We start from the raw sequence: 20,209 nt of genomic DNA, 5'->3' as shown, positions 1-20,209 counted from the left end.
GGGAAGGAGAGGAAAATTTAGAACAAAAGATTTTGCAAAGGTCCATGTTAGAAAAATTACCCATGCATATGCTTTGTAAATAAAAAAATAAACAAACTTGTGGTACATAAATGTTATGGAATATTATTGTTCTTTAAGAAATGATCAGCAGGAGTGAAATGAATAGAACCAGAAGATCACTGTACACTTCAATGTTATATGAAGATGTATTCTGATAGAAGTGGATATCTTCAACATAAAGAAGATCCAACTCACTTCCAGTTGATCAATGATGGACAGAAACAACTACACCCAGAGAAGGAACACTGGGGAAGTGAATGTAAATTGTTAGCACTACTGTCTATCTACCCAGGTTACTTACACCTTCGGAATCTAGTACTTAATGTGCAACAAGAAATCACACATATATTGTATCTAGGTTATATTGTAACACATGTAAAATGTACGGGGTTGCCTGTCATCTAGGGGAGGGAGTAGAGGGAGGGAGGGGATAATTTGGAAAAATGAATACAAGGGATAATGTTATATTAAAAAAAAAAAAAAAAAAAGAAGAAAGAAATGATCAGCAGGATGATTTTAGAAAGGCCTGGAGAGACTTACATGAAATGATGCTAAGTGAAGTGAGCAGAACTAAGTGATCATTATACACAGTAACAAGACTATCAGAGAGCAATAATGATTAATTCTAATGGACGTGGCTCTTTTCAAAAAATGAGATGATTAAGGCCAGTTCAATGATCTTGTGATGAAGAGAGCCATCTGCACCCAGAGAAAGGACTATGGAAACTGAATGTGGTTCACAACATAGCATTTTCATTGTTTTTGTTATTTGCCTTCTCATTTTTTTCCCTTTTTGATCTGATTTTTCTTGTGCAGCAAGATAACTATATAAATATGTATACATATATTGTATTTAACATGTATTTTAACATATTTAACATGTATTAAACTACCTGACAGCTAGAGGAGGGGGTGAAGGGAAGGAGAGGAAAATTTGGAACAAAAGATTTTGCAAAGGTCCATGTTAGAAAAATTACCCATGCATATGCTTTGTAAATAAAAAAATAAACAAACTTGTGGTACATAAATGTTATGGAATATTATTGTTCTTTAAGAAATGATCAGCAGGAGTGAAATGAATAGAACCAGAAGATCACTGTACACTTCAATGTTATATGAAGATGTATTCTGATAGAAGTGGATATCTTCAACATAAAGAAGATCCAACTCACTTCCAGTTGATCAATGATGGACAGAAACAACTACACCCAGAGAAGGAACACTGGGAAGTGAATGTAAATTGTTAGCACTACTGTCTATCTACCCAGGTTACTTACACCTTCGGAATCTAGTACTTAATGTGCAACAAGAAATCACACATATATTGTATCTAGGTTATATTGTAACACATGTAAAATGTACGGGGTTGCCTGTCATCTAGGGGAGGGAGTAGAGGGAGGGAGGGGATAATTTGGAAAAATGAATACAAGGGATAATGTTATATTAAAAAAAAAAAAAAAAAAAAGAAGAAAGAAATGATCAGCAGGATGATTTTAGAAAGGCCTGGAGAGACTTACATGAAATGATGCTAAGTGAAGTGAGCAGAACTAAGTGATCATTATACACAGCAACAAGACTATCAGAGAGCAATAATGATTAATTCTAATGGACGTGGCTCTTTTCAAAAAATGAGATGATTAAGGCCAGTTCAATGATCTTGTGATGAAGAGAGCCATCTGCACCCAGAGAAAGGACTATGGAAACTGAATGTGGTTCACAACATAGCATTTTCATTGTTTTTGTTATTTGCCTTCTCATTTTTTTCCCTTTTTGATCTGATTTTTCTTGTGCAGCAAGATAATTATATAAATATGTATGCCTATATTGGATTTTACGTATTTTGTCTAACATGTTTAACATATATTGGATTACCTGCTATCAAGGGAGGAGGTGGGGAAAAGGAGGGACAAACTTGAAACACAAGGTTTCGCAACCGTCAATGTTGAAAAATTATCCAATACATATGTTTTAAAAATAAAAAGTTGTAATAAAAAAATAAAAATAAATTAAAAATAAAATTAGCCCCTAAATGTATTGTTCTTTCTTTCAACTTTCAATATTGTAAAAAATTTTTTTCAAAATTTCTGAAATACCACTTTCATGAAGACTTCCTTTATTATTCTCAGTCAGTAATTACCTTTTCTCCTTAGACCTAACACATCAATTTATTTGTACCTTATACTTCTAGAAAATCTCCAGAGTATACAGAAAGCAGTTAAAAAGAATTGAGTTCAAGTCCTGCCTCTAAAAAAAAAACAGAATGGTAACTGATTAAATCACTTAAGTTGTCCATGACCAAGCAACTTTCTAAGACTGTGTTGCAAAGAAGATGCTAATCTGCAATAAGAGTAAATTTCTTACATCAATGAAATCACAAGTCTAAGCAAAAAAAAAAAAAAAAAAAAAAAAAAAAAAAAAAAAAAATGGTACTTATAAATTAATTGCTTTGTGGAGGATTCTGGGCAAATGGCAAAGTAGATAAGTAAATTTCAAGCTCTCCAGATTTCCTTCACAAACTGCACAAATGTGTGCCTCAGGACGAACACAGACTTGAAAAATCAAGAAGACTTGAGGTAGAATAGGAGTTCTTTTGACATAACCCAAGGAAGAAAGAACCCAGACCAAAGGTTAACCCATGTGAGGTGCAAACACCTCCAGGATAACTCCACGGAAACATCAAGTGGGAAACTCTGGGGTTGTTTGACAGACCCTTAGCAGGAACCACAGAAGCTTTTACCTCTTGGAACTGCAGAATACAGGAGAAACAGAAGACTGATTAGAACTGATTAAGAACACTAGGCTCTGCTGGGCTGCAGACACAGGGCAAAAGGAACCAGCACTTCTGGGAATGCAGAGACAGTGAGACACAGGATGCTGCTGGCCTGAGGGCACTTGCAGCAGCAGTAAAGCTTTTGATTTGGGGTTCCAGGTAAGAGGGGAGAACTGAAGCAGAGGCAACATTTCCCTACCCTATGATTAGGGGTTGTTTATGCTAATATTTCTCATTTATTTTTTTAATTTTTTAAAAATTAATTTTATAATTATACCATTTTTTTTTTGACTGTACATATGCATAGGTAATTTTTTTTTTTTTACAACATTATCCCTTGTACTCCCTTCGGTTCCGAATTTTTCCCCTCCTTCCCTCCACCCCCTCCCCTAGATGGCAGGCATTCCCATACATATTAAATACCTTATAGTATATCTTAGGTACAATATATAATATTTCTCATTAAAAAAAAAAAAACCCGAAAACATATAACCATATATACTTACTACGAAAATTGGGAAGATCTGGAGTTCATCTTCAGAGGATGACACTGAAGTAAAAAAAAACTTCTATCCCAAAGATAAATGACTCCTTGCCCAGAGGAAATTTATAGAACTCAAAAAAGAATTTAAAACTCAAATGAGACACACTAAGGAAAAAAAAATTATTTTTAAAAAAGCCATCCAAGAAAAACAAAAAAATTAAGAAAAAAAAATTAACCAACTAGAAAAGAAAATATAATCTTAAAGAAGAAAATAACTCTTTTGAAAACTAGGCAAAGGGAAGCCACCAAAGCTAGAAAAATGACCAAGAAATAATAATTCAGAATGCAAAGGATGAAAAAATAGAACACAATGTGAAAAATCTTTTAAGAAAAATAAGTTCTGAAGAATACTTCAAAAAGGGAATATCTAAGAATAATTCAACTACCTGAAAGATGTGACCAAAAAAAGAACCTTGACACAATACTGCAAGAAATAATCCAAGAAAATTACACTGGAGTGATAGAACATTAGAAAGTAGAAATTTTAAAAAATCTACCTATCACAACCCCAAAAAGATCCTTTGTGGAATACACACAGTAATATTATTGCCAAATTTCAAAAGCCAGATCAAAGTGAAAATTTTACAATAAACAAGAAAAAAATGTGACAATCCAAATAGATTAGAGCTAAAATTAGAACTGTTCAAGACTTAACAGCAGCCAAAATAAAAGACCGTTAAGTTCTAAAATCATATATGCTGATTAATAAAAGAACTAGGCCTGTGGCCAAAAATATATCCAGAAAATTATGCATAATATTAAATGAAAAAAATGGGCATTCAATGAACTTACAGATTTTCACGACTTTCTTTCAACCAAACTGGGAATCGGAAAAAGACAAGGGAGGGATCTCTGGGTGGTAGGAAGTTAAGTAATAGCAAGGCAAGCAGAATTAAAGCAGAAGACTTAGCAGGGTTAGGAAAGAATAGATATACAAAACACTATAACAAGGATCAGGAATAGAATTTACTAGGAAAAAAGTACAGGTAGTAATCATTGATTTTAGAAAAATTTAAACCAAATGTCAGATGAATATTGTTTTAAATACACATATACATTTATCCATATGTAAACATGTATGAATCTGAGTATAAGTAGTCCAGAAGAAGGCAGTCTGGAAGGAGGTAGTCTGAATTGGGTCAAGGACAAGACTTCCCAGGAGAACTTCAGGGAAGCTCAAGGAGATTCAGAGCCAGAATTAAGGAAGAAGAGGATTCAAGATTCGAGATTTTTAAAAATTATGTTCACAAATCTGCTGAAGCCCATGAAGCTCACTAGGACTTTATACCTTCGCTCTGGCGGAGGCTCCAGAAGCCTCCCAAGAAACCTGCTCACAGAGAAAAGGATTTACAGAAAAGAAACTTCCTCTCAGAGAAGGATTACAATTGAGAGACGACAGGACACTACAATTTGTGTATATATAGATATATGTACAGATTGTGGGTCTGTGGGTGGTTGTGAATATATATATATACATGGGAGGATATGCAGGGGTATGTTATATGTATGTATTTCTCTCTCTCCACACATGTACATATAAAAACTTATCTATGCTTAACTATAGCCTACTTGGGGAAAGGTGGGGATGAAGGGTTAAAAAAGAATAAAAGTTTAAAAAGTACACATCAGAGAACAAAAGAACAACTTATAAGGAGGTAAAGAAAAGATAGACACTAGTGAATATAATTTCTTATACTATTACATATCCTTTCTTGAACTGATAATTTTTTTTTCCTGTTCGGTTTTGTTTTAAACAAACATTTTTAAAAACTGCTTTGTCTTATATGTTTATGTGTTTGTCTTCAATAATCTTAAATTTTTCTAGGGTATGGACTATGTCATCTCAATTTAGTATTTCATTATTTAATACATTGCTCTGTTGAATTAAATTAAGGATATTAGACTACATTTTTAAAAAGTAACTTTAATTAAAGCAAAAGCAATGTAACAGCCATAAAGAATCCGCAAACTTTTTTTTCAAACTCTACTTTTCTCTAATTGAAACACAATTTGAATTATATTTACCCCATCCAGGTGGTAGAGGTCCAAGAGGGTCAAATTCTTTACTCTGAGTTGAAGTAAACAAATCTTGATTCTATATAAAAATGGAAAGGATAAATTAATAACTCAAAACATGAAATTTTTACATAAAAGTTTTATTTTCAAAACCCAAGCAGTTTTCAACATTCACCCTGGCAAAACTTGTTTCCATTTCTTTTTCTCCCTCCTACTTACCCCCTCCCCAAGGCGGCAAAAAATCCAATACATAAGCAAATCTTTTTTAGAAATTCTAAGAACAATACTCATTTTTAAAAATTATGTTCACAAATCTGCTGAAGCCCATGAAGCCGTCTAGGACTTTATATTTTAAATAATACCATAAAGATGTGGCAAAGCAATATACATACATTAAACTTAATAGCAATACATATTTTCATCCCTATTTCTGCTTGAAGTTTAAATGCTTAAATATTCAATCATAAAACTAGTGTTACACTTTGAATGTGGAAAAAAAGCTGATGAAAGAAGAGTGGTTGAAAGGAGGAAAAGAAAAGGGATTCAGAAAGAATATGGCTAAAGTTATAGGAAAAGAGGGAGATAGCTTAATGGATGAGTAAATGATTCCAGAATATTTGTGGAAAAAGCAAGGATTTCAAAAAACAAGCCTCAATATTTTAGAAAAAAATATTCTATCAGTTAATGTTCAAAAAATACTAATTAAACAATTAATATGAGTATACAGTGAAACAATGATCATTACTGTCATTCAAATAGTTCAAGGAATGAGATATAAAGGTTTATGGTGAGTCTGCCAACCATAGAAAGCTAGGCAAAGTAATGAATATTAATGACACTACTGTAGTTTAAAAGAATGGCCACTGAAAGAAGGATGAAGGTTACAGGAGATGAGAACAAAAGCACAGGAGGAATTAGGATTCCCAAACTTCATGTATTAGGATCCCTTCTTTCCTTCAAGATTTTCAAAATTTCAAGTAACCAAAGTACTCTTATCTACATGAACTCTTTGTAGATCACTACCCAAAAGATGGAGCCCTTTCTCCTTAATTATTTTGAATTTATTTTGTTGCTTTTTTCCCCTATTTGTACTTCAAAATATACATGTGTTTCCTCCAATACCATGTCAAAATCTCGTAAGCAGGGAATCTTTCTTCCAGAGAGCATAGTACAGTGCCTAGCACATGGTAGGTGTCCAATATATGCTTACTTAGCAGGTACCATATGAAAGGAAAAGAAACCTCTATCTATTTTTATGGATTGTTTCTTTCTAGATAAGATTTGGGGTTTATATATCTGTGATCCTTTGGAATATATGTTTGGCTAACAGTCTTGGCACCAACAATCTAAAGGTTATAAAGTAAAGCACTTACTATATTTTGTTACAACATCTGACTGCAAAAGACTAAAAATATATACAAGTGGAGCAGCTTGGTGGCACAGTGGATAGAGAGCACCAGCATTGAATTCAGGAGGACCTGAGTTCAAATCTGGTCTCAGACACTTAACACTTCCTAGCTGTGTGACTCTGGGCAAGTCACTTAACCCCAACCTCAAGGGGAAAAACATAAATAAATAAAAATAAAAATAAAAATAAATACAAGCCCTTTGTTTTGAGAAAACAAAAGATTCTTCACAAAAAGGAGGAAAATATATTTCTAAAACTAAGTTTTGGGTTTTTTTTGGGGGGGGGTTCAGACTGTGATTTTCTCAATATAAAGGAATCCCTCCCAAGGAAACTCTCCCAATAGACACTAACAACTACTGTACATCTCACAGCCTTAGAAAATTGTCTTCGGGTATTAAGATACTAAGTGACCAGAGTGACATCCCAAAAATGTATTGGAGATAAGACTTGCAAACTAGGTTTCCCTCACTATAAAGCTGGCTTTGGCTCTCTATCTACTATTTCTATGCTAGTTCTCAGGGTATTAGTCTTTAACATTATTCCTAAATAGCTTCCCAGATTCTTTCAAGCAAATGGAGTTCCACATAGTTTAGCCTTTGTAAAATATAATTAAGATTTTTATCAACAGATCCATGATAGTAACTAGTAACCTCAGTGTTAGATTTTGCCTATGAACTTATTTTGTCACTATTTTTATGTGCTTTTCTCTCAGCACTTTCTAAAATCACTTTGACACATGCAGGGAAAGGGGCCATAAGGGATATTTTATTAGTCTGTAGTACAAAGACTACTGCTCACCCCATAAATGAATCTCTGGTTAAACTGCTGCATTGCTCCTTGGAGTTGACTTCGTTGAAGTTGCCATTGCTCATAGTTTCTAACTGACTCCAAAGTTGGCCGCTGCCAGGTGGTAGTTCTTGTGAAGTGGTCAACATAATAAACACGTCCTATGTTGTCAACTCGACGTTCCCAGCTAATGAGCAAAACTCTCAAAATTAATGTCAGTGTTGTGGAGCTATTAAGATAAACATGTACCTGAATATCACTTAGAACAGGTATCCCTAAACCTCTCCTTGAGTAAATGCTAACTATTATGTATATAGAATCACTACCACTAAAAATGCTGGAACTGTTAAACTATTAAAGAAAATGTTTGAAAAGGAGGCCTTACTATTTAAAGAGTCCGCAGAGACTCACTCTTAAATATGTTTAAAATACATTTGTATCTAGTTCAGTCAGAAAGATAATGATTTTTAAATAAGAGTCTGAAATAAAGTAATCCCTACATAATATACCCAAGAGACAAAGTAAGGTTTTGTGAATGCAGTAAACAGTTGATACAATGAAATATGTCATTATAGAAGAACCAAGATCTAAGTAACCTCTTAGTCACAGATTAAATAAATGAAAATCACTCATCAAAGCCCTGACTTTCTCTTGTAGTATTTGAAACTTTGTGAAGAGTAATAGGAATAACAAAAAACCAGACCAAAGAGGAATGTAGGTGGACTTGAAAAGATTTGAATTACCATCTCTGAACAATTCTGCAAAGCTTTTCATTATTTTTGACTCACCCAGGAGGAAGAGGTTCTGGTCTATCCCATGATGTTCTTTTTTCAATATGATCTACATAGTAGACTCGTCCATGCTGATCCACTCTCTGTTCCCAACTTAAACACACATAAATAAAATGGCTAGTGTGGTTTCATACTAGAAAAATATTCCAAATATTTTATTTTTCAAACTATTTCATTTAAAAGTTTTTGGAAATTTTAGATAATGAATAATACAAAAATTAAAATAAAAATACATGTCACTAACAAAAAAATACTCAACAACTAGAGCTATCCTAAGCAATTCTCTTTTTGCAAAAGCTAGTAAATATTTCAAATTCTCAATTACCCATTAGTAGGTAAACTGTCACATCTAGTTCAGTTTCATTGGCTTTCTGAGGGCTCATCTCAGCATGTAAAGGCTCAAGACCACTATCCTGACAACTTGGTGAATACCTTTAATCATGACAATCCATAAAATACAGAAAAATACAAAATAATTCTTAGTCTTGTATAGCCCCTTTCTGTTCCTGTAGTAACTGTATCAGAGTGACAGAGAAGAGGAAAAACAATGCAAAGAATCACATAATGTTTAGTTCATTTTTAAACATTAACTTGGCGGTTGGTGCTCTAAATATGCTACTCTTGCCCAATAACCAAACCAGTGAGCATATAACAAAAGAAATTAAATCTTATAAATTTTGATATTCTTGCTATAAATGAAGGTAGGAAGAAGTTGCAGGTAAAGGGAATGATAGTGTAAGACTGTCCTTAGAGAGACAAAAATTGAAATGTGAAAAGTTAGTTTTATTATGTGTTTAAAGGTAACAAGAAAAGATCATTTCAAGAGTGCTTTGGTCATGTCATTTTGCAGAATTCATGGTATTTGAAAAAAAAAAGCCATCATGAAAATATTTATTTACTTTTATCTGTTCTAGATAATGTTTAAGTAAGATAATTTCTATGGAAAACTAGATAAAATCACGTACTTTGATATTCAGTGACTATAAAAATAAAATACAAAAAGATCATTAAAAAAAAAATAAAGTGGGAAAATATACTTCTGGAACAAGAAATGAAAACACCAAGACTAGAATAAAGTAATATTCTTCATTAGAAAAAAAAATCAAGATAAAACTGTTTTTAAAAAGAAAAGAACCAAGAATGATTAACAATGGGAATTCCAAATAAGCTTACAAAATTTTTTATTTTAGTAGATAAGAAATGACTCCTTACTGATGTGAGAGCAATTGTCTAATAACCTAACTGCTTATACCAATTTGCAAAAGAAAAAATCAAAATTAACACAAAAATTGAATTAAAATGGGTGAAAAATTTAAATGGGAATAAAAATTGGGGGGAAAAATTCTAACTTTCCCTGTTCTATTCAAACAATTTGGTGATAGCAAAAGAATTGAAACGGGTAAACAGGCATCATCACAGATTACTATTATCATCTCCTGATGAAGTTTGATACAAGTGAACTGCTATAATAAAGAGACAAAAAGATTCTAAAAACTGTCGTAACCAGATCCTTTTGTCAAATAATGAAATAATACATCCAAGGGCGACATCAATTTAAAAAATAAACTCATCAAAAAAAAAAAATTCTTACTGAGGATGGTGGAAAATTATGAGCACTATCACTTGATGAAATAATGAGTAACAATGGAGAGCAAAACAAATTTGAAGAAAGTCTGGTGAGAGATCTATGCAAGTCAATCGGAGGACATTTAATACATTTAAAAGATAAAAAACAGATGGAAAGTAGTTAAGATTTATAAATGTTCATATAACGAAATCTTTTCATCATTCAGAAGATTGAAGCCACTATACTTGGCCTTACATTTATTTCCACATTAAAAAAAAAGAGAGGCAAAGAAGGAAGGAAAAGGAAAGGAGGGAGAAAGAAAAAAGGGAGGAAGAGAGAAAGGGAAGAAGGAGGGAAAAGAGGAGAATGGGAAAACAAAAAGGAAAGAGAAAGTGAAAAAGAAGGAAAAAAGGAAAGAAAAAGAAGAAAAGGAAATTTACAGAATGTCAGGAGTCAGCATCCTTCCTTTTCCAATTTCTAAAAATGTTTTCAAAAATCATGTCCACAGATATAGACAACACAGTGAATGAAGGTATGAAAAGGGAATGGGAGCACTCCCATAAATGACAATCGACAACATGCTCAATTAAAATGTGTGCAGAATACAAAATTTCCTATGCTGTTTCATTATTAAAAATTGTTTCTTTGTTTTGTTTTGTTCTGAGGCTGGGGTTAAGTGACTTGCCCAGGATCACAGAACTAGGAAGTGTTAAGTGTCTGGGACCAGATTTGAACTCAGGTCCTCCTGAATTCAAGGCTGGTACTCTATCCACTGCGCCACCTAGCTGCCCCAAAAAATTGTTTTTGCTTTGGTAAAACAAAATCATAATTCCAATAGGTAACAATTCCTATATTTGTTTAAAAAAAAAAATCTAAAACTTTTGCAAAAAGGGGTTCACACATAAGTTTCACTAGACTATCACAGGAACCAATGAGATAGAAAAATTATGAATCCTATTGTAAATAGTGAGATCCACTAGCTGCTCATGTTTCTGTTTAACTTGCTGATCATATCAAAACATTGCAAAAGAAGCATATTTTTTTTTTCCTTCTGGAAAAAGACTAATATGGAAATGTTTTGCATGACACATTCTCCATGTATGTATATGTATACACACACGCAGAATTTCTTGTTTTTTTCAATAGGTGGAGTTGGAAAAAATTTTGGAATTGAAAGTATAAAATTTTTTTTAAATTAAAAAAAAAAAAAAAAAAAAAAAAAAACAACGAAACATTTCAGTGTTTCCTATATGAGATCCATAATCCTCCAAAAATTCAAATCTCAGTATAAAAACAGGTTTTAAACCAAGTGAATTAAAAATGTCTACTATCCAGACTAGATGATCAATTAACCAGAACAATATATTGGAACCAATCCATTACTATACAAAAATGTCAAATGGTTATTTAGCTGAGTCCTACACTGAGGAGGATGAGAATGAGGTGGATTACTTTCAGGAAATTATACAGTTCTTTTAATTATCCCAATCTTTTCCCTGAAATACGTCCATCTTTTTAATAGCAATATCTTTCCGCTTTAGCTGAATAGTTTAGAATTCTGGAAAAATAAAATTCTTGAAGAATTGAAAATGAAGATCACACAAAGAAAAATGTAAAGTATATATGAAGTGTATGAGCAGATGTTATATTACAGCATTATGTGCAAAAGTAAATAAAGGTATAAAGTAATATTAGAGAAAAATATAAAGAAAAAAAAATTAAAAGGCTGGTCTTATAGTGAGAGTGAGGATGCTGGTACCCTTCACAAGAATCCATCAATGTCAAGAGAATGTAAAGACTCAAAAACTCATATCTGAGAGAACAGAAATGCAGCAGACAGAACAGACAGACATGAATGAGAGAAAACATGCATCACTGTACTGAGAACCTATACATTGATGGCTCTCCTAAAGCCAGAGAATTCATACAGGATTGGCCATAAAACTTGACAAAATTTTAGCTTCTAAATCTATTTTTATCTATGGTCTTGCCTACCCCTGGTGCTATTAGAAAGAACATTTCAATGGCTCCATTTCTTTGTCAAATAGAAGTTAATGAGTACTAAAGTGACGACCATGAGTTGATGTCCAATTCAAATATCATTTCTCATAATCATCGCATCCAAAGCAGCTTTCTGCCTCATGAAAATTTCTATAGCCCTTTATTTAAACTTATACATTCTGAACTTTCAAATAAAATGGACATTTACAAATACAGAGCAGAAAAGTAGTGTATAAGACTAATCTATTCTATATGGGTTACTTTTGTTTCTACAGCACTTCATATAACTTTAGTACTTATTATATACTATCATAGGATTATTCTGCTTTCTTGAGCTTATTTTCCTTAATGAATTGTCCCTTCATTGAAGTTAAAAATCTTGGCTTTTAAAAAAAAAAAAAAAAAAAAAAAAAAACTTTTCATTCTGTTAATCTTCCACATTACTGTGCACATGATATGGGTAATCAGAGACTTCAGTAAACCATATATGATTACCAGCACAACACCCAACAACACTATGCAAGCAGAAAAGGTGAGGTCTAGAGATATGAAGCCCTAAACATAAGCAGATCAAGAAGTTTACTTCCAAATTGGTCCTCCTCAGATCCCTTACAGTTCAGATTCTCTGCTTCTTGGAATAATTTTCTAGAAATAGAAAAGAAATCCTACCAAAAATATATTTTAAAAAAAATTTAAGCCTCTAGTTAATAAAGAAGAAAAATGACATAAGGAAAATATTTGAATTAGAAGTCAAGAGATGTGGGTCTGAAGATCCCCCCTCAGTCATGAGGCCAGAGGCAAGTCACTTAACGCTTCATTTATCTGAGCTATTTTGATTATTCTGAATGAATTTGGTTAATTTTTTTTATTTTATGGAATTAACTTTTTTTTAGCTTGAACTTAACACCAAATGAACATTTGTAACTAGAGAAAAGAGATGACCATATATAAAATGGCAAATTTCTAGTATGAACAGTTATTTTAAAGAATATATGTAGTTATATGTACCTTTCAAAACTGTTCTATTTGTATAACCTTACTTTTCTTCTGGGGGTGGAGGGTCCTTCAAAGACGTGTGTGTGTGTGTGTGTGTGTGTGTGTGTGTGTGTGTGTGTGTGTGTGTGTGTGTGTGCGCGTGTGCTCGAGTTCATCTATATGACAGGATATAGACTAATTTTGACTTTTACCTTAATGTCACCATACCTAAGGGCAATACAATAAGGAATGTACCACTTATGCTTACATTCCTAAAAAAAACACCATAGCTATTAAAGTCTTTAGGGGAAATGTTCTAAAAGGTTACAAAACATGATGCTATTTCCACAAAACACTCATTAATATATGCACATGTTAATCTTTATTCTGTCCCCCTATCTCTTCAATTGTTATAAGTTAAAACTGAGGAAGAGTGAAACAATGTGTAAATGATGCACTCCAAAACTGGATACTCAGATGGATGTGATCTCACTAATTTTAATTTTCTTTCTATCAATGAATATTGCAACCCAACCATGCCTATCCATACTATTGACACTCTATATTCCAAGACTTCCCATAATTTTACCACAGAGGACTCCAACCCTAAACACTTAAAGTCTTCTTTGCTTTTCCCTGACATCATAAGGACAGTAGGTGAGCACTTGGGATGTTCATCTATTATCCTTCATACTTTCCATATAACCAGATCATCTTTTCTTCATATCATATATAATTCTAATGACATCTAAGCAGTAAAGTGAATAAAACTCAACCTAGAAGTAGAAAGACTTGAACTCCAAATTAATCATAGACAGTTACTTACTGGGACCTTAGGCATATTAAAATTTACCTCAACCTCTTCATCTAAAAACAATAATAATGATGATAATAATAGCACTTACTCCCAAATTTTATGAGGATAAAATAAGGCAATATTTGTGAAGAACTTTATAAAATCTTAAAAGTGCCATATAAATTCTAGCTGTTTTTTAAAATCAGTTTCTCATTTGTTACAGCTTGCTTATATCCACATTGAATCTCTCTCTCCACTGCCTTCTATTGGTAGTCATCTTCAATTATTTCCAGATTATTGTGTTCCATGTCTCAGAGTTTTACTACACTGACAGAATTGGCATTTGCATGTGAATGTTTGTTTCTGAGAAAAGCTTTTGAACAATATAGGAATTTTGCAATTTTTCTGAAGCTATCTAGCTTCCTTTTTTCCTCCAATCTATTGTCCATTTACATTGTCTGCCCCAGTGGATAGAATGCTGGCTCTGGAGTTAGGAAGAATTGAGTTCAAATACACCCTTAGACACACATTAGGATGTGTAACTGGGTAAATCACTTGCCTGTATGCCTAAAATGCCTAAACTGTGAAATGGGGATAATAGCAGCATTTACTTCATAGGACTGCTGTAAGGATCAAATGAGATACTTTGCACAATGCTTGGCAGATAACATGAGATTTATATATATATATATTTGTTACTGTCCAAGAGACACACAGTGATAGGTTCTCTAGATTGCCTATATATTGCAGTCTGAGCAATAACATTTCTGTGAAGATGATGTAAACTTTATCAACACAATTATTATCTACCCTGAGCAAAGCATTGAGCTAGGTGCAAAGGAGGAAAAGATAAAAACGGAACGGGGTCAAATGCTTTTGACTCATTATGGATCTTTTCAATAGTTTTTTTTACAAAATTCTAGGGCATTATGCTATCTGAACAGCAGGACTTCAACATTTATAGAAAATCTCTCTTCAACTTTTTATTGGCTATCCTCAATCACAGCGGTACACCTTTTTTTTTTTTAATGCCTCACCTGATATTTGTGATTAGAGAGTCATGGAACAAAATAATTTCTGTTTTTGTATCTTTCACAGAATCTTGATTTTTATATGAATGACAGGCATTTTGTTGGAAGAGAGAGCTTTTTGTTCTATTGAATTAAATGCAGTGAACCCAATATAGGGTTTTTCATAGCCCACCAAAAAAAATATGACATCTTCATTTCACTACATCTTTTAGTTAATTGAGAAATGGGAAATATGTAGTTCATTTGTTGAATTATCACTTGCAAATAACTGCTTTTATTTCCCAGGTACAGCCTCATCAAGAACAGCCTCATCACCCTCAATTCATGTATTAATGCTCTCAAACATTTTATACAGATGACAAAGTACAAAAGGTCAGTAATTGGTGATGTTGTTCTCATTTGTACTGTACTGTTTTTCAGTATAGTCTGAGATTTTTTTCAACTCTTTAGTATCTTCCCTCCATTAGATATCTTGAGAACTGACAGCTTTGTTACTTCTAGCATAAATCTCACAATCTAGATGGTTCAATCTAGACTTTGCTTTTCTAGACTTTGTTCTCTTTAATGCCAATCTTACCTCCCTTATAAGTAAATCTGGCATTGTGATGTTAAAATCCAAGTGAGGTGACTCTACTGTCCTTAAAGGTGAAAAGTTTGTTTTGTAAATATTTGCTGATCTTTTCCATTTATCTTCTACTTGCTGTCCTCCTTCCATTTTTTGTCCTTACATATCCTCAGGGTGACTTCATTTAGTTGGTATCCTTGCCAAGCCTTCTTTAAAGTGGTTTTACCTTCCAATGCTTCTCTCTGTTTAATGAGGCAATAATGCTCATAATCATTCATTATCCATCTTCATAAAATTTTACATCTGAATTTATATTCTAGTACAGTGTTGCCTTTGGTTTCCATCTCTCTCCTTGTTGCAAATAAGTCAAAACATATTTGGCTGCTTTATGGATTCTTTTGGTCTTCTTGCTATGGTATTTGGTTTACACAGATTAATTTTAGTATGAATGCCTGTTGTCCATTCATTACCCAGTCTTCATTGTCAATTTTTTATTCAAATAATCCAAGACTGAGGTGTCTCAAATATAAATATGTATTTTTTTTCATTAATATTATTTCATCAAACTTTTTACCTCTGATCTTTTCTTCAACAAGTCTGTGACCTAACTGGTCAAACTTGAGGCATATTATTATTATTGTTGTGTTTACTGAGTAACATTTTAAATCCCCATTTAGTAACTTTAAAATTCATTCCATAAGGACCACTCTATGTACTGAGCAGCAAATAGTACTTCCTGGACTCTATGTACTGAGCAGCAAACAGTACTTCCTGGAAGACTACTTTTACCAAAGATCACTGAACATGTTTCTGCGGAAGATGGGAAAAAAACTTGCTCATTTGTATCTCTATTTGAGTAAACTACTTAAAATCTCTGACTCCAAGATGTATCAGATGTTGAACCTCCTTCCTGGGACAATTGGAATGATAGATAGGATCTGCTGCAATGATCTTAGTTCAGAAAAAAGGAAAAGTTGCAGGACATTAATTCCTAGTCCTCAATCAGCAGTCTAGGCATTAAAAGGAGCCTCACTTACTGGTAACAGCCCACTACACTATTACACTACTGGGACAGAGAGGAGGTCAGTAGTGCCCTGATCTTTAGGCAGTTCAGATAACACTGGAAATCGCCAGGTCACAAGGAGGACACGCTGGTCTACAGGAAATAGTTTGGATAACATTGCAGCAACGTAGCTAGCACTGGAAACACAGTGGGATGGCAAGGATGGCACCTTGGCCACCAGGCAGGCTCAGATAGCATCTGCAGCAGCAGACCTGCAAGGAGGGCACCCAGGCTTGCAAGCAGCAAAATTGTAAGGAGGGCCCCTTGGCCTGCAGATAAAAGCTTGGAAAGTCACCAGTAGCATTGAGAGAGTGTAGAACACTGGGCTCCCCTAGAGACAAACAGCAGTGTTGGGATGCAGCTCTTTGTGCATTGGGGAGCACTGTGGGTTTGTACACGATGGGCAGTACCATAAGCCCTTGGGATATCTGGCAGCAACATGTAGTACGCAAGAAGAAAAGACAGGGGAATGACGATGGGCAGCAGAGAAGGATGAGCAGCAGCAGAAGAAAGATGGTGGCAGTAGAACAGGAAGGATGACAAGCAGCAGAGGAACAGGTATGACAAGTAGCTGAGGAAGAAAAATGTCAAGAAGCAAAGAAGGCTTCAAAGAAGGCCTGGCAGCAGAAGAGGAATCCTCAGGGTAGTACTTCTTTGCTGTTTCTGCTGTATTGAGGCCCTTTCCACTTGGCTGCAAGGAAGGAGGAGTGGTAATTTTTCTTTGAAGCTGGTGATCCTGAGAGGTCAGGGGATATAAAACAAAATTCTAGAACAGAGAGAGACTGGGGATAGCTTGAATTAAACTCTTCATCTTTCTACCTGCCAGAATTGCAATTGATTAGGATATGATACAAATTCAGGGCAGCTTGTTTTAACTTCACCCCCAAGTAGATGAATTTGAAACTCAGATGTGGGCCATTTGACAATAAGTATAAAGAACTGCTCTATCAATTGACCTAGAATTCTCTGAGATTCCACAAAAATTCCCTGCAGATTGCTCCTATCTGGGAGTTGTATCTTGTGGAAGACAAAAGGAAGCAATTTTCTCTTACTTATAATTCAGCTTGGTAAAAGGATTGTTGATTTGATCCTCAAGCTTTAAGTAATACACTGAATTGGATGTAAAAAAGCTTCCCTGAATCCTGTCTCACAATAGAAAAAAAATTTCATCTAGGAATTTCATATCTGATTTAGAGTCACTTTGAGATGTCATGATTTAGGATTATCAGAGGTCAGTTTCAATCCAAATCCAAAGGTGTGAAGGCAGACTAAACAATAAAGTTTTTTAAAACGCACAACTTCCTTTCCCATATAGTACTTTTAGAAGACATGAGCAAAGCAAATATAAGTTAAAATTGTTTTAAGATACTCACCCAGGTGGAAGGGGACCTTGATTAACTGTATTGAGTTGTTGAGAAGCAGAATTTATTGGCTGCACTTGTCTAGAAGTTGGAGGTGTTGTTAAAGCCACTGTAGTAGGACCTGCAGCTCCAGCTGTTGCTCCTTCAGGAATTACACTCATATTTGCTGATGGTGATGACTCAGTACTAGATGTAGGAGTTTCAGAAGGTGCAGATGGAGAACCATTGACAGATGCTATAAATAGATTAGGTAACAAAATTTTTAAAGGTGTTTTTACATTTTTTTCCCGCTAACTGTGAGTGCAATTTTAATTTTTTAATAGTTGATAAAGCCCAAACACAAGCAAACTCATTTAAAAGTGACGAAAAATTCACAAAATCAATCACAGGATTAAACTTTAAATTTTGAAGCGAAAAGAGACTATATAGTCCAAATGCAAGGGCAGGGAATTTAAGTTATTTAAGAAAGAAAGGACTTGAAACTAGTTCCTCTGAACTCAGTGTTCTTTCTGCTGCTGAATCAATCCACATGCAAAAAAAGTTTGTTAAAGAAATCTATGCATGCTTCAACTTCAAGATTTCAATGAAAAACCCATTACATGCCTTTTTCTTTTTCTTTTTTTTTTAATTTTTTTTAAATTCATTTTTCCAAATTATCCCCTCCCTCCCTCCACTCCCTCCCTCCCCCCCCCATGGCAGGTAATCCCATACATTTTACATGTGTTACAATATAACCTAGATACAATATATGTATGTAAATACCATTTTCTTGTTGCACATTAATTATTAGCTTCCGAAGGTATAAGTAACCTGGGTACATAGACAGTAGTGCTAACAATTTACATTCGCTTCCCAGTGTTTCTTCTCTGGGTATAGTTATTTCTGTCCATCATTGATCAACTGGAAGTGAGTTGGATCTTCTTTTACATGCCTTTTTCAATATGATCATTCAGGACTTTCCAATTTATATTGACATTTACTCATTCTACTTTAAAGACAGATAAGAGAAATAAGCCAGACTTAATTATTTGGCTCTCTACAGTGTTGCACGAAGTTATGGATTATAAAACTATAAAGCTAAAAGGGACCCCTCAGGAACTTTTGAGTTTTTTAGACATTTTTTTTTTAATCCAAATGGAACCTGAATAGTAATATGCTGTACAACATGATCTGCTGAATCCTCACATTAACGAAGACACAAAACAATTGTAATTGTAAGAATGACTAGTTCTAAACATCTCAACATCCCAAGAAAAAGTGATAGAAAGACTATAAAGTATCTCATGATTGTGTACAGAAAGGTCATCCTTGTTAAAAAATGCAAATGGACAGATGCAGCCAAGAAAATACTCTAAAAACAAATGATATTTCTATCAATGTTCACCTGAACAACTTAAAATAAAAAAAAATTAATAATAATTATCATCAAGTTATATAACATTAAAAGCTAATTTTTCATATCTCTTTTTACACAATACCAACCTGGTCTACGAGGAGTGGGAGGAGGGGGCCGTGAAGGTCTTGGAGGCCTAGAAGGTTTAAAACCTCCATTTGTGAGTGAAGGAGAATTATTGCCATTGACCTTCCTATTTTCACTGGATCCTGCTTCCTCAGCATTTTCAGGGTCATTTGTACTTGATCTAGATGAGGGGTAGAAGAAAAGGAACAGAAAGAAAAAATGTAAAAATCCTTATAAATTTTGCAAAGTATGACACTAATAAAATCTTATGGCTCTACAGGGAAGATTCCTCACTGAGTTTTTTCAGTTTTTATTTAAACAGGTTTTGTATAAATAAGAATTTTCAAAAACATATAAGCCAGGTATCAAGAAAAATTCCATATCTGCAAATGAGCTGACTGATTCTGATTAAATGTATATACATAACTCTATGTGTAATACATACATACTATAGTTTATACATGGTAATTAATATGCAAGGTATCTAAAACAAGATAGGTTCCTACAACAAATTTTAAGAAAAAAGTATTTTTCATTACCCCAATAAGCCTTAAATACTATTACCTGGAGTCAAATAAGGACTGAGGAGTTACTTATATCAAAGCCACACATTATGAAACAATGTTGATGACAGTCATGAATCATACAAGCAAAAATTGGAGAACATAATATGGTAAACTATGGAGTAATGATAAAAATAACTAATCTGGAACTCTACCTACAGATTCTGACCTACTAGATAAAATTTGCTACAAAACAAGATAAAAAAGAAATATCCGGCAGAATCAAGCAATATAATATGAGGAAGTAGAACATAATGAAAGCAAAACAAGTACACAGTCAGGGGGGTAGTCTTAGTTTTGCTAACTAGCTATATGACCTTAGGCAAAAACACCCATTTTCCTGGGTCCCAATTTCTCCATTTGAAAACTGACAAGCTGGATTAATTTCTTTCTAGCTTTAAAATTAGAGCACTATACAAATAAAGAGATGATGATGATGTCTATACTCTTTGA

At 33.7% G+C, this 20,209-nt stretch overlaps 1 protein-coding gene across 6 annotated transcripts in view; it reads right to left on the bottom strand.

The window, feature by feature from the left end:
- The window catches only part of ITCH (itchy E3 ubiquitin protein ligase), a 157,313-nt gene that overhangs the window by 62,176 nt on the left and 74,928 nt on the right, over positions 1-20,209 (bottom strand). For all 6 annotated transcript variants that reach the window (XM_074292443.1, XM_074292444.1, XM_074292442.1 and 3 more), the window contains 5 exons: positions 19,217-19,374; positions 17,747-17,969; positions 8,373-8,468; positions 7,597-7,771; positions 5,400-5,469 (listed from right to left, as the gene is read on the bottom strand). In XM_074292443.1, the coding sequence (XP_074148544.1) occupies positions 5,400-5,469; positions 7,597-7,771; positions 8,373-8,468; positions 17,747-17,969; positions 19,217-19,374 (722 nt within the window). The remainder of the gene's footprint in view (positions 1-5,399; positions 5,470-7,596; positions 7,772-8,372; positions 8,469-17,746; positions 17,970-19,216; positions 19,375-20,209) is intronic.

Source organism: Sminthopsis crassicaudata, chromosome 2 (assembly GCF_048593235.1).
Source record: "Sminthopsis crassicaudata isolate SCR6 chromosome 2, ASM4859323v1, whole genome shotgun sequence".
Taxonomy (NCBI): domain Eukaryota; kingdom Metazoa; phylum Chordata; class Mammalia; order Dasyuromorphia; family Dasyuridae; genus Sminthopsis; species Sminthopsis crassicaudata.
Note: the sequence above shows the minus strand (reverse complement) of the source record. Positions and strands in the feature narration are given on the sequence as shown.